General features: G+C 53.2%; 1 protein-coding gene across 5 annotated transcripts in view; it reads right to left on the bottom strand.

Annotated features, from left to right (window-relative positions):
• INPP5A (inositol polyphosphate-5-phosphatase A) overlaps positions 1-11,590 on the bottom strand; it is a 185,735-nt gene extending 174,145 nt beyond the window's left edge. For 2 of the 5 annotated variants that reach the window (XM_085583036.1, XM_085583038.1), the window contains exon 1: positions 11,461-11,589. In XM_085583036.1, coding sequence (XP_085439162.1) covers positions 11,461-11,535 — 75 coding nt within the window. In that variant the 5' untranslated portion in view covers positions 11,536-11,589. Of the gene's footprint in view, positions 1-11,460 lie in introns of all 5 variants that reach the window. The other 3 variants (XM_085583039.1, XM_085583037.1, XM_085583040.1) reach the window with 3 other exon arrangements.
• Positions 11,591-14,392: the final 2,802 nt, after the last annotated feature.

The raw sequence follows: 14,392 nt of genomic DNA, 5'->3' as shown, positions 1-14,392 counted from the left end.
GATGGCTCCCAAGGACCTCCAGTGACAGAGGTACCACAGCTCTCTGCCATTTCCTTATGGACTTTCTTGCACTGTTCCAGATGCAGCAGCTTCTACCTCATCTGTTTAATATGCACTTTCATTATACAACACAATGTTCACAGAAGTTCATTATTATTAAGAACCACAAGCAAGTCTTGCACTGAAATTCACCTGCTTATCAAGGATCTCCCTTCACCTGGCTGATAGAGTTCTGTCTTCATCCATCCTGTGAGACAACTTTCTGTTCACACACCTCAGTGACACTACAATGATAGTAACAGCCTACAAGGACAAGCAGATCCAGACAACATTCATATAATTTACAAAAGAGTGGGAAAGGAACTACAGATCTTTCTTTTCTGAGATAAGTAAAAGGTGCACAATGGTCATAAATAAATACTTTAATATTTAATAAGGACAGCTGAAAAGGGTTTCTTCCTTTTTGCTAAAAGGCTGTCCCACAAGACAAATGAGAACTGGCTTCAGAGCCTGGTGAACAGAGAAGCCAGGATCAAGACTGTGATCGCAGCCCACAAAAACAACACTGCCAGTTCATGAAAATAAACTTGTTTTAGCAGAAGATTTTTGGGTCACATCCAGTTCTCTGAAGTGCATGGGTTGGTCCTATCATATTGTTCCACCCATTTCATGACTTCTTCATGTGCCTAGCAGCATTTGAAGTTAAAAATAAATATTAAAAATACCCAAACATTTTTTTCAATTTTTTCCTCCAATAAAAAGCACAGTAGGATTTGTAGATCAAAACTTTCACTTTGAATAGATGGTTTTTAAAAACATTTTGAATGGTCAGGTCAGGAACACAAAGAGCCTATAATTTCATCAAAGGGAACCTTCTCTGTGCAAATCTGCTGCAGTGCTGGACCCAATGACAGCTGTCTGCCCAAAAGTGCACAGAAAGGTCTTCTGTGCCCAGAGTCTGAGAAAAGCACAAATTAAATAAAAATTCTGAAGTAATTAAAACAGAGCCAATGCTGGCTGATGGTGCTTGATGAGTACAGCTTTAAGTGATTTTTGTACAATTTCTTTTCGTATTCACTTGACACACAGAGTTCTGCATACAGTTCTGAGCTGTTCCTACAGGAAAACTAGTTTTGCTTTTTCAAAAGGATTGGCAAAGCTTCTAAACTTAGACAGTTTGCCACACCAGGAAAACAAAAAGCTTCAAAACAAGCTCCCACCACATCACTTTAAAGCTTCAATGAAAGAATTCAGAATTAGGTCCTGCTCCCAGTGCCTGTGTGCCTCTACTGTTCACCCACTGCAGTGCCACCAGCCTGGTACAGAGGTGCTCCAAGGAGCTCTGCCATTAATATGCAGTGCCTTGCCAACACATTCAAGCATTCCAAGACAATAAAAAATTCTTTTCAAGAATGCAGTGGAAAATGGGAAGTGAGGAGTGAACATGTAGAGACAACTCCACCTCAGGCAGAGCACAACAAACAGGTTTTGGATCTTGCGTGTTCCCATGGTACCCAGAGCCTGTGATTGGCCACTCCTGCGCCTGAGCGAGGCCTCGTACGAAGGGTGAACGTTCTAGAGAAGGTGATGTTCTCCACATCCTGTAAACACTGTCTGCCAGCCTCACCAAAGCGCAGACTCACACGGAGCAGCTTTCCCCGCTTGTACTTACTCCCATAACCAAAGAGAACTGGTTTTGCTTTGAGCTTGTGCAAGCCAAGAACCCTGGTTCAGCAGAAAGCTCACACAGCTCAGATTATCAGAGCCTTTGTTTGGCCAGGAGCTCCTCCAGCAACCCAGGGTGGAGCATGCCTGTGCAGGCAGTGCTGCATCCACATGAGGTGCTCCTCTGCCTTTCCTGAGCTGAAGCTGAAGGAACAAGCCATACCCTGGCTGTCTTCCATGGCCCACACAGTCCAGCTCCCCTGACAGCTCCCGTTTGCACATCAGCTCTGGCTGCAGAGTGCCATCACAGCCCTCCACTGCTCTAGCTTCAACATCAGAACCTCCAGAGCATCTTTCCAAAACCCTCGCCTTTAGGGCAGGGGAGCCGAGAGCTGTGTCCGCAGCCTGTCCCAAGCATGGGAAGCATGTCCCAAGCATCTGTCAGAGGGCAGCTGGCAGGGGACCTGCTGCCACTTGCTCTGGGTCATGCAGGATGCTGATGGCTGAATGCAAACCGAGCCCTGATTTCCAGAGCCTAGCCCAGCATTCCCATCAGGAACCAGCACTCCTCCTGGAACACCCCTTTTGCCCTGAAGGCAGTTATTGTTTCTCCAGGCTGTTTTGAGGGTGGGACAGTCCAGGGCACTTGCTGCACAACACAGGCACACAGTCACTGTCTGAACTGTGGTGGCTACTGGTCTTCCATACTGTGAGCTGCAGTCCAACACTACAGGTTCCAAATCTGAGCCTAATTTAACATGACATTTTGTGTTGCAAGGGAAAACCTCCAAACCACCTCATTCCAGTGCCATTCGGTACACTGTCCCTGGGCACGTCTAAGAGGAACAGCGCATGGCTTCGAGATGCAGATCAGCCCAAATCAACACCTTTTCCTTCTGGCTTTCAAAGACTGAGCACAAGCAGGATATGAGCAAATGCCACGCATCCAGCGCTTCTGGAGCTGTCAGGGACCTGCAAGGAGCAGGCAAGGCCAGGGCATGGGGGGCTGAGAGCAGGGCCCAGAGCGTGCGGGGCACAGAGCGTGCGGGGCACAGAGCCGGGCACAGAGCCGGGCACAGAGCGTGCGGGGCACAGAGCCGGGCACAGAGCGTGCGGGGCACAGAGCGTGCGGGGCACAGAGCCGGGCACAGAGCCGGGCACAGAGCGTGCGGGGCACAGAGCCGGGCACAGAGCGTGCGGGGCACAGAGCCGGGCACAGAGCGTGCGGGGCACAGAGCGTGCGGGGCACAGAGCCGGGCCCAGAGCGTGCGGGGCACAGAGCCGGGCACAGAGCGTGCGGGGCACAGAGCCGGGCACAGAGCGTGCGGGGCACAGAGCGTGCGGGGCACAGAGCGTGCGGGGCACAGAGCCGGGCACAGAGCGTGCGGGGCACAGAGCGTGCGGGGCACAGAGCGTGCGGGGCACAGAGCCGGGCACAGAGCCGGGCACAGAGCCGGGCACAGAGCGTGCGGGGCACAGAGCGTGCGGGGCACAGAGCGCGCGGGGCACAGAGCGTGCGGGGCACAGAGTGGGGCCAGGGGTGCAGAGCCTGGCCCGCTGACTGCAGCCTGCAGCATAGATGCAGGAAGCGAGCAAAGGCCAAAACATGTATTTGTCTTAGAAAAAAGCTTGTGTGTGAGAGGTCAGGATTTCTTCTCCTTTACCCACACATTATCCAAAAGCTCTGGCTGAGCAGAGCCCCTGGCCAGCCTCTGCCCAGAGCAGGCAGCCCCACACACCCCATGGCACCCATCGTCTCCTTTCTGCCTCTGCTACAATTCTGTGTGACATTAAAGCCTCTCCTGACTAGAGCTTCTGGCTGTGAATAGTATTAGAAAGCAAGCCAAGGTGAAACCAGGGAAAAGAAGAAGAGACAAAAGAGGCAGGAACAGCAGGCAAGGAATATAGGTGGGAGAGCTCAGCATCTGTTTTACTGCGGACAAACCACAAGCTGAAGGGAAAATCCTTCTAGTCACAGCCACAAACGAAAGGAAAGCTCTCCATGTTGCAGCCTGGCACTTGTAACCACATCCCTGAGCCACAGGTCCCATAAAGCTCAGCCCAGAGGTCTGAGCTGTGCTGCAGGGTAATAAACACCTAGGTGTCAGTGACAGCCACAGCCCCAGGAGCTGCTGGAACTGACCCTACGGTACCACCAGAGAACAAAACCTGTGACAACACCACAGGTTAACTGCTTTCCTTAGCTTTAATGCTCTGCTTTCAAGGATATCATTTGTTACAGCTGACTGACTCATAAAGATGAGTGCTTAACAACTTGAAGACATTAACGAAAACCATCAATTATATCTGACTTCAAATATCATATAAGAACAATGAACACTTTTGTTTGCTTCAATACCTGCTTTAACTTCAAGTTTTGCCAATAACAGGAAAAGCATTAGAAATTAAAGTGATTAAATAAAATATTTACATTATACAGTGATGTACTAATACTGAGAGTAGTGCTAAGAGTGTTGAATAACTACTACACACCATTGGAAGACAAGAAGCCAAAGTAACATATTACTTTTAATACTCACTCTTCCCCAGAATGGTGATTATTGTGCTTAATGTGACTACTCCCCATTATGAAAAATAACCTATTTCCATGGGAATTTCAGCAAGAAGAGATGCCAGTTCAGTAATAAGGATGCCAAAAGGATGCTAAAGGACTCTGATAGGTCATTCAAGCAACCACTGAAGTCAGAAGGTTCTGTTTTCCCTTGACCACCTCCTATTCTCCACAGAGAGAAAGATGGTTAGAGACTGTTGAATGAAGTATTAACCTAAACTAACACAGACGTATTTTGGGAGCTTCCACATACTAAAAGCACGCAACTGGCTTGCAGTCACACTGGCTGCCTTTTTCCTTTTTTTTCCCTCCAATTTAAGGTAAGAGTTTAGGGGCAGAGGACAAGGCAGAGCTACAGCCAGAGTGGCTGATCTTCTGCAGGGTGGTGGAAGAGACACCTTCCAGAGCCACACTTGAATCCAGTTTGCCTTCCAAGGTAGTTCTGTCACTGGATTCCCTCTTCCCACTCAGACAACAAGGCATGGCATGCCCATGTGGAGAGGAAACTGGGTTTAACCTGGTGGGATCTCCTCTTCAGCAGAGAAAAGCGTGTGCTCACTCACAGGGCAGCCACACTCCCCCTCCTGATGGCGTACAAGGCACCCACAAAACTACACACCAAAAAGACTCCTTCGAGGGACTCCCTTGAAATCAGAAACGAGGAGTAAGGCAAGAGCTTTCAGAAGGAGGGGAGTACACATGGCATCAGAAAGGGAAAAAAAGCATCTGAGGTAAAAAGAGGAAACACATTCACGGGGGTAGAATATACAAATGGTGTATATTTGTAAAGGGGAAAGAGAGTAATAGTAAGTAAAAACCAGATCAGCTTTTTTTGCAAATCATAAAATCTGAGGGTTTGACTCATATTCTGTATCTTTCTAATCAAATTTTGTGATAGGAAAATTGATGATGAGAACTTTGGAACAGGAGCAAAACCTTTAAAACATGCCCTAGTGCTTGACCAAGCTAAAAAACTATCAGACCTGTGTGTAAAGCTTTCTTCCTATGGTATCCTACCCACATTGCATAATTTCATTTTCAAATATGAAATAAAACAGGAACTAAGTCCTTTTAAAACCTCACACTGATACACTAATGATTTGTGGAAGCCTGACAAGCTGCAAAACGCCAACTCTACTGCTATAAAACCACATTAAAAGGAAGGTGTAATTATAATGCACTTTGTCACTACTACCTCCTTGTGTTCCATGTGCTCTTGTTGTCAGTGATAACAATCAAAAGAAAAAAAAAAAGATAATCTAGAAGATAAACCCCTGAGCATCTTTCTTAGGGAAGGCTAGACACTGTACCAGCTCTTAACAGAAACTCTTTTGCTCAGAGAATTGTAAAATTATTTGCTAAAAAGAAAAAAGTACTGGATTTTTGCTAAAGAAAAACTCCACCTTGGAGGAAACCTCCACCCTCCGTGCTGCCTGTACTCTTACTGCTCCAGTTATCTTCAGCAAATTAGAGCTTTAAATTTTACAAGTACATAGATGCACAATAACGTGTCGCTGCTTTCTTGCACATCTGCTTCAGGTCTTGCTCCTCATTTATACTTAAAAGAGGACTTTGCTCTGCAGCTCATATTCAGCTGTCACTCAGTACAGCCCAGGGGCTGCCGGTGAGCAGGACACGCACCCTGGATCCCAGCATGGAGCTGGGGATGCTCTGAGCGTTACCAGTGACCCCAGCACACACTGGCAGGCGTCCTTAGCCTCCCTCGGGATGCCACGAGCCGGCTTCGCCGGGAGCTGGAAATCAGGACAAGCACGAGGGACCGACCCTGACTTGTGGAGCTGCACAGCTGTGAGCAAATCACCCCCAAAGACCAGCAAAGGAGGGGTTTCCAACAGCTACCAGCCCAGCTCTTTCCAACAAGGTACCAGCCCAGCTGTTTCGGATACCAGCACTCTCCTCCTGCCAAGACACCAGCTCAGGCTCTGCTGCTGCCGCAGCTCCACCATAGAGCACAAACACAGCCCTCAGCTCATCCCCAGCGCAGAACACAAGCAGCAGGGAAGGATTTTCAACCCAAAATCCCTTTCCCACAGCATCTAAAGGACACACAAAGCCAGGGCTATTCCACAGCCAGGTCTAAATCAAAGTTCCACCTCCTGCACAGGGAGTTTAGAATGGAGTAAAACAAGATAGCCTTCTAAAATACAACATAAACATGAGTATGGCAGAAACTGAAAGAAAAACATTTGAGAGTTTGCTACAGAAAACCAAACAAACAGAAGGCAGCAACAATATTTAAGAAATTAGCACAGCCACTCCTACAACAACAAGAAAAAGCCAGAAAGCAGATACCAAAACAACCAGAAACTAGAAAGCACAGAATGCAGAGTCAGAGATCACTTATTTCTATAGTTCCCATCATGGAGAACAATGAAAAATACTTTTCTGTCAGCCTTCTATGTTATTGCTCAAAAAGTACATAGCCCTCCAATGCAAGTCCAAGCTGTGAGCACCCAATCTTGCAGCACCAAACAGAGCAAGACAACAACCCCTAAGTCTGGGGCCCTTGTGAGGCAGCCCAAGTGCTCAGTGCCGGCTCAGCCCTGCAGGCTCCAGCCTGGCCATGGCCCCAGCTCCCCCAGACCGGCAGCACAGCGAGCAGCACGGACCCAGAGGCAGCGCCAGGCCAGCAGCCCCCACCAGCCTCTCCCCAGCTCTGCTGCTCTTGGCCTCACCTGGCCAGAACCAGAACACGAGGCCAGGCTCCCCAGTCCCTCCCTGGCAGCGGCCAGCCCAGCCCACCTGCAGGAACGCTCCCACACCGGAGCATCCCAGAGAAACACCACCCTGACCTGCACAGGCTGGGCCACTCTGACCTGCTCCAGGTGACACCAACGCTGCCCCACCTGACCCTGAGGATGGGGAAGTGCTTCCCAGCAGTGCAACAAGAAGTGTCTTCTAAAAAGTCATAATGAATCAGATACTCCCTTTCACTCAGTCTCACAGCCGTGGCTTGAAGAAAGGGTGCCTTGAATTGCAACACGCTACTCTTAATGCTTATGTAGAAATCAAAACCAAACGAATACATTTCCTGTCCTACCACATTTGAAATGTTCCACGGAATTCAGATAATTATTCATGAGGGAAAGAAATTTAAAAAAAAAACCAAACTGAAAGCCAAAAAAACTTTTATAGTTATCAGCTAATACCAGCTAAATACACAGATGTCCAATACCAAAACAAACCCACACCCACTACTTCAGAATTAGAGAATTAGGATCAGACATGATAAAGAGAGACTGCAGTATGATCATCGCCCATTCGAAGGCCAGGCTGTTTTGAAAAATTATTATGGAAACTATTTCTACTTCAAATTCACTTGATGGACTCCAGATTTTAACAGAAGTAAAGAATACTTCAAGTCCATACACAGAGCTAAAGAATAAATTTATTTATAATAATACTACAAACAGGGCTTTGTGTACTGTATGAAAACGGGACACATTCACCCAAATGTGGATAAGTGAAGGCCACCCTGAAATGTCAAAGCTTACTGCCCTGCCACAGCACTATCACATGAAGGCCAGTGCTCTACAGAGTCAAAGAAAACAGGGCCATATGCAGGGCAGTAATGCTGTCAGTCATTCAGAATTTTGGGTATCAGCACCATACAGCAATTCCCTGGCACACTTCTCCCCTTTTCTCTTTTAAGCTAATAAAATAACATGTTCTGGTTAACTTTTACCTACCTTGTCATCATTGCACATCTATTCTGACTAAACCTGTCCTGAGAATTTAAGAATTATATACATCCAGTGCATGAAGATGGAAGGGCTTTGGAAGCTCTGACCTGATTTAGGCTCACACACTGCAATTTCAAAGACAACTGGAACAAATTAACTATTTTCCAACCTGAGGAGAAATGTCAGAATGTGTAAACTAAGTCTGCTGGGCATCTTGGAAATTCTCCCTAAGGACCGACATGGAGACACCAACACAGATGGTCAAAACCACCTGAAAGTGAGCGGAGCAAGAGCTGATTCCCAGGGTGAGCACCGAGGTGGCTCTCCAGTGTTCGTGCCTGCACCCAGACAAACACACAGCACACAGGAACACAAATTCTGAAATTCTGGGCAGCCACAGCAGCAGGACTGCAGAGGTGCCCAGCTGCCCTGCAGCAGAAGCAGCCACAGCTCCTGTGCTGCCATGTGGGAGGGAAGCTTTCTCCAGAACCTCACCCGCCTGCTGCTCACAGCCTCTGTCCCAGGCGTCTGCCACAGCAAACACCAGCAGCACTCAGCTGTTCAGAGGCAGTTGAACCGAATGAAGAGGATATACCAGACTGGAAAAATGTCAGGACATAAATTAAACCCCTGTACAGCAAAGGCAGCGCAGTGCCAGGCAAATGGATCCTGTCCCCACCACAGCACTCAGCTCATTGCAATGTACATGTGAAACGTTGTCAATGCAGAGGAATCAAAGGAAGCAAGGAATCAGGGAGGGAGAGGATGGGATCACAGGTTTGGGTTGAAAGGGACTTTTAAAGATCATCTAATTGAATTCCCCTGCCATAGGCAGGGGCATCTGAGGAGGGGGAAAAGAGCGACTCATGGGTAGCCTGAACTCCATCTTTTGCTACTGTGCATACTATGATAAACCCAGGAAATTATTCTACAGCAAGAAAAGCATTAAATGCTTAAGTAAACACAAAGGTACCAAAAATCATACACGTTCATATTAATGAAATGCACATGTTCATGTAACTTGGAAGAATATTTGAAAATCTAATACTCCATTAATATTTTTAATAAAGCACCAAAACTACTAGAGGAATGAAATGAACCCAGCTTAGTCCCTCTTCACTTTCCCATGTTTATTCATGAGTTTCCAGGTCACCACTGCAGCAGGTAATTAGTGGATGGGGATGGCTGGCAGGAGCAAACCCATATGTTATCCTGACCTGCTTCTGGCAGCCAGAGAGTAAAAAAAGCAATTTCCCCCTCTTTGAAAAACTACAGGGCAGGTCAGCAACACCACTGATCTAGGAAGGACTGTCCCACCGAGGCCAACCTGCCTGCCAAAGGTATTTTAAACTCTGAAATGCTGGTCTCAAGAGCATTTGTAGACACAAGCAAACAGTGCTCATACAAATCACACCTGAAGTCCAAACCATGCTGCTGCCACCCAGCACCACTCGGGGAGCACACGGAGACGGGGCAGCACAGGGTTTGCTGGGTGGGAGGGGGCAGAAAACCCACCCTGCAGGGTCCCCATCACCAGAGCCACCTGCCCAGCCCAGCCTGCACCAGCAGCCTCGCTCAGGGGCACCTGCTCCCAGCGGAACGCTTCCCGGAGGGCTCTGGCCACGCAGAAAGATCCCAGTGCAGGGCCAGCAGGGCTGCGGGAGTGCGGCTGCTGGCCACCCCGTCTGCCAGTGCCCCTGCACTGCCCTGCCACAGCACACGCTGTCACACAGCCTGCAGGTCAGGCTACATCTGAGAGTGCAGCATTTCATTAAAACACATATCACCCATCGAAATCAGAAACAAAAACCTGACTTAAAGGAATGGGAAATAATCTTCCAGCCCAGCTCCGGCACAGCCCATGAAAGCAAGCCCTTGTTCAGGACTGAAACCATTCCAGGTCACGGCAAAGAAACATGTTCCTCGACTGCACGGGAAGGGCCCAGCAAGCAGAAGCAGCCACTGACAGCTCCCACACGCAACTGGAGAGCCAAGTCCCCAAACCCAGTTCATGTTACCTTTCCTGCACCCAAACTGCCCTAATGTAACTCCAGAAGCCCGGCCAGGCAGCCGCCAGTCCCAACTCCAACAGCCACGCGCCAGGGCCACAACCACAGATGTTCAGAGCAGTCTTCCCATTTCCCACCCTGCGGCAGAACTGACCCGAGCAAGCCCGGTTTCATTGCTGCAGAAAACTCAAGTTTTTCACGGCAAGGCAGCCGCTGGCTAGGACTGAAGTGCGTTCCCTCTGCACAGCGAGCACGCTCAGGAACGCCCCGAGCCCGAACACCGACCAGGAACAAGCAGGAAATGGCTGGGTCTGACAGCCGGGGATTCTGCAGGGAACGCTGGAGTGCGTGCTCCTGCCAAGGCACAGGAGCACAGCGAGCCGCAGGGCCCAGATGGATGGCGAGCACAGAGGTGTCACCCCTCGGCTCCAGCCATGGAGTAGGAAAAGGCAGGAACCACCTGCTGAAACCCCACTGAACACACCGGCAGCATGCCGGGTACGCCCAAGGCCACAGCCATGGCAATCACTGTGAAATGAGCAGTTTCACAGCGTTCATTTAACACGAAGTGGCATGCTTAAGTGTAAAACTAACTGGGGTGATTACAGTAAAAGTCTACTTAACTTGAAGAAAAGACTAACTGCATCCTTTGACTACAGCAGTTACAATGGAAGTGTGAACATCAGAAAAGCCTTTAAAGTGACAAAAAGCAAAGCGAACTTTGAAGACCAGACAAAAAAACTCCCTGGCTTACTGCACCTCGGGGCTCTGTGCATCAGGCTTAGAGCAAAGCCCCTCCTAACACACAGCAAGAACAACACACGGCGCAAGCCCGGACCCAGTTTTCTGCCAGAGGTGTTTTGCTTTACAGCGAGCAAACCCGTGGAAAGGCCACCCCCGCGCTGCGGGACGTGTCCGCACTTCTCGGGCACTGGCTGGCTTGGCTACTGGGTTCAGCGGCTCTCGGGGGCGGCGTCCGGGCCGCGGGAGCCCAGCGATGGTCAGCAGCATCTGCGTTCCTTCGCGCACCGAACCGAACGGAACCGAGCGTTCCTCCCCCTGCTCGCCCGTGCCAGCTGCGGCTCTCGCCTTACGTGCAGCGACAAGAACCGTTCCGGAGCTCTGCCCTCTGTCTACCGAGCAGAAATTACGCTGCATTTTCGTGTCACACCGTGCCCGGTAGCCGGGGAAGAGCGGCCGGAGGCGGGCAAGGCGCTTCGGGGCTCTGCCGCGCCCCCGAGGGGCCCCCGGACGCTGCGGACGGCGGCGCACGGCGACAACCTCGGGACGGGGACGCGGCACCGGCTCCCCCTCCCCCGGCGCTGCCACGGCCGTGCCGCCGCCCCGCGCTCCGGCAGAGCCGGCGCGCCCCGGGAGGCGCCGGGACTCGGCCGGGACGGCGGCCGGGCCCCCGGCGCCGCCGGCACCCGCGGTCCGGGCGGCGGCGCGGCGGGCGGGCGGCGCAGCGACCCGCGGAGCCTCCGCCCGCCCCGCTGCCCGCGGTACTTACGTCGTCGAAGAGGGACCCGACGTTGGCGGTGACCAGGAGCACCCCGGCGCCGGCCGCGGCCGCCTTCCCCGCCATGGCGCGGGCGGAAGCGCGGCCGGGAGCGGCGGCGCTGCGGGGAGCCCGGGGGCGGGCGCGGGGCGCTGCGGCGAGCGGGGCGCCGGGCCCGCCCCGTCAGCGCAGCGAGAGCTCCCGGCGCGGGCAGCCCGCGAACATCCGCGCCCTGCGGGGCCGCGGCTCAGCGCTCCTCCGCCGCCGCGCTGCTGCTGCTGCTGCTGCTGCTGCCGGGACGGCTCCCGCCGGCGGAGGCTGGCGCCGGGCCGCGGCGCATGGCAGGGCGGCGGTGCCGGCGGGGCGGAGCGGTGCGGGCCGTGCGGGCCGTGCGGGCTCGGCTCGGCTCGGCGCGGCCGGTGCCGGGGCGGGTCCGTGCGCTCCGCGGTGCCGCCGCCGCTCCCGGCTGTGCGGGCGGGCGGGCGCGCCGGGCTAGCGCTCTGCGCGCGCGACGTCACGGCCGCCTCGCGCCGCTCTTAAAAGGGCAACGCCAGGAGCGGCGGGCGCGCGCACGCCGGCGGCGCCGTCCCGCGGCCCGGCCGTGCCCGCGGCGGGCAGCGCGGCCCGGGGGACGCGGCGGGCGCCGCTCGGCGCGGGGCGCTCCCCGGGGACCGGGCGGGGCCCGCGCCGCCCCACCTGCGCGCGGCGGGGCCGCCCGCCCGCTGCCGGGCTCGGAGCGAGGCGGGGCGGGCGCTGCCCCCCGCGGGGAGCGGCTCCCCCGGCCCGGGGCGACCGGGCTCTGTTTACCGGGGCCGCCCCGTGGGGCTGGCGGCCCTTGGCCCCGGCGCCGCCCCCGCCCGAGCGCGGCTCGCGGGAAGCGGTTCCGGTACCGGAGGGGCCCGGCGCGTGTCGCGACAGGGCTCCGTCGCAAGGGGACGGCGAGCCGGCCGGCGGTGCCGGCCCAGCGCCCCGCCGCTCGCCCCGGGAGCGAGCACCCCGCGGGGAGCTGCGCTCCGGGCAGAGCCCGTAGTGCCCCGGTCTTCCGCAGCTCACGGCAACCCCCGCTGCGGAAGAAACGGGGCCGGTAACTTTGCCAGAGAAGCCCGCGAAGTGACAGACCCGTCACTGCTGCCGTGCGTGCAGCATCCCCTGTGGCGGCCCGTGTCTCACGGCTGCTCGGGGACGCGGCCGAGCCGGGGAACCCGGCACGGCGCAGGGGACGCTGAACGGATGGGACAGTCCTCTCGCGTCTCCTCCGTGGCAAACTTTATCGGGCAGGAATGCCACTGGAATGGCAGAAGTTCTGCCAGATCCGGAGCGCCGGCCTTCCTTGCCAGAAGGTGAAAATTAAATATACATTAATTAAAAAATATATTGAAATTCTGCTTCATCCATGGGATACTTGCTGACCTCCAGTGATCTGTGGCACACAGATAGATGCAGTGCGGAGACACGGAACAGTGCTGGACTTCTCTGGAAAGTCTTTTCTTAGGTTTTCTGCAGCTCCTGAGACAGCTGCATAAAGTTGCACTGTAGATACAGTGATCTCACGTGGATGCAGCCATCAGAGCTGTTGAAAGTGAGCTGATCCAATACACCATCCCGGTGTACCTTGATATATCCACAGACAGGGAAAAAGAAAACAAAACGGGGAAGGAACTTTGGCTGCTGTTGTGTTTTTGGCACAGTCCTACAGCGTTCGGCCAACAGCGATTACACCAAAGGCAGGGTATGCTGGAGGGAGCCGTGGCTGATCACAGCAGCTGGAAAGGCAAACAGGTGAAACGTTTGGCACCGCTCAAGAACAGGAAAGCAGGATGGGAAGAAGCCGGTGAGGAATCGCCGCTGCGATGTGCAGGGACCTTGGCAGCTGCTGCAGCAGAGGAGCTGTGCAGTGTGAGAGCACCACGGCTGCACACGAGCAGAGCGGTGTCCAACCAACGCCCGGGCTGATGGCTGTGAGCCCCACACCTGCTGCACACAGAGGAGTGGGTAAAAGCCTAGGAAACAGGAACAGAAAGAATCACAGCACACACAGAGCGCTTTCAAAGGAATTCCCAAGAGCCTACTTTGTCCCATGGGGGATTATCGTGGAAACTGTTTCCAACAGCAAGGAACGCTGAGCACCGGAGAGGGCAGTGGTACTTGGGAGCAGCGGCTGTGGGGGAAGCTCGGGGCAGACAGAACATCCCACATCCCCTCGGAGAAGCCAAGGGCAAGGAGCAGCCCAGACTGGGCCTGGGCTGCTCCAGGAGCCAGTACAAACATGATGGAAGGTGCAGGGGAGGGCTAGAGGGGACACGAGCTGCTTTGCAAGGCAAATTGTGAGGCGCTGATACTTTGGTACTTGTTAAACTTGGATGAACGAGATCTGTACCTGCACTGTGTGGGAACAAAGTAACTGGGCAAATCCATTTGAATATGAAAGTTTGCCCGTGGCAATGTGGAAACAAGTAGTGAGTAAAACACTCATAAAAGGTGAGGGCTGAGTTTTGCATCCTGACACGAATGTTAAACTTCAGTGGGTGCTGTAGAGTTGATGCTTGCTTTCACCTTCTGCAAAGGATAACTCTCAGAGGGGATGGCACAGTGGAATGGTGGGGAAATAGGAGTAAGTATGAAAATGCCACTTTGCATCTGTTCAGTGAGTTGGGGCTGTGGCTGCCTCCAGCTGCGTCTGCACCAGCTCCAGCATTCCCAGCTCGGACCCTGAACTGAGTCCCTCGGGCTCAAGGGTCAGATGCAGGTCAGAGATTTCCCTTCCTCCCCACACAGAGCTGGAGCTGGTCCGTGTGTTACTGTAGAGAAAACACCACTGCCAGCTAAGGCTGCCTCAACTTTCACTCGTTTGCCAGTACTTAAAACCCAGACAGTGTAGTCTGAGTATTTCCAGTCTTGGTGCCTGCCTTGAATGCTAAAATTGAACAAGAGAGCTCAAGAATCA

The sequence above is a fragment of the Lonchura striata genome, chromosome 6 (assembly GCF_050655825.1).
Source record: "Lonchura striata isolate lonStrDom1 chromosome 6, ASM5065582v1, whole genome shotgun sequence".
Lineage (NCBI taxonomy): Eukaryota > Metazoa > Chordata > Aves > Passeriformes > Estrildidae > Lonchura > Lonchura striata.
This window is presented reverse-complemented; position numbering and strand designations above follow the sequence as displayed.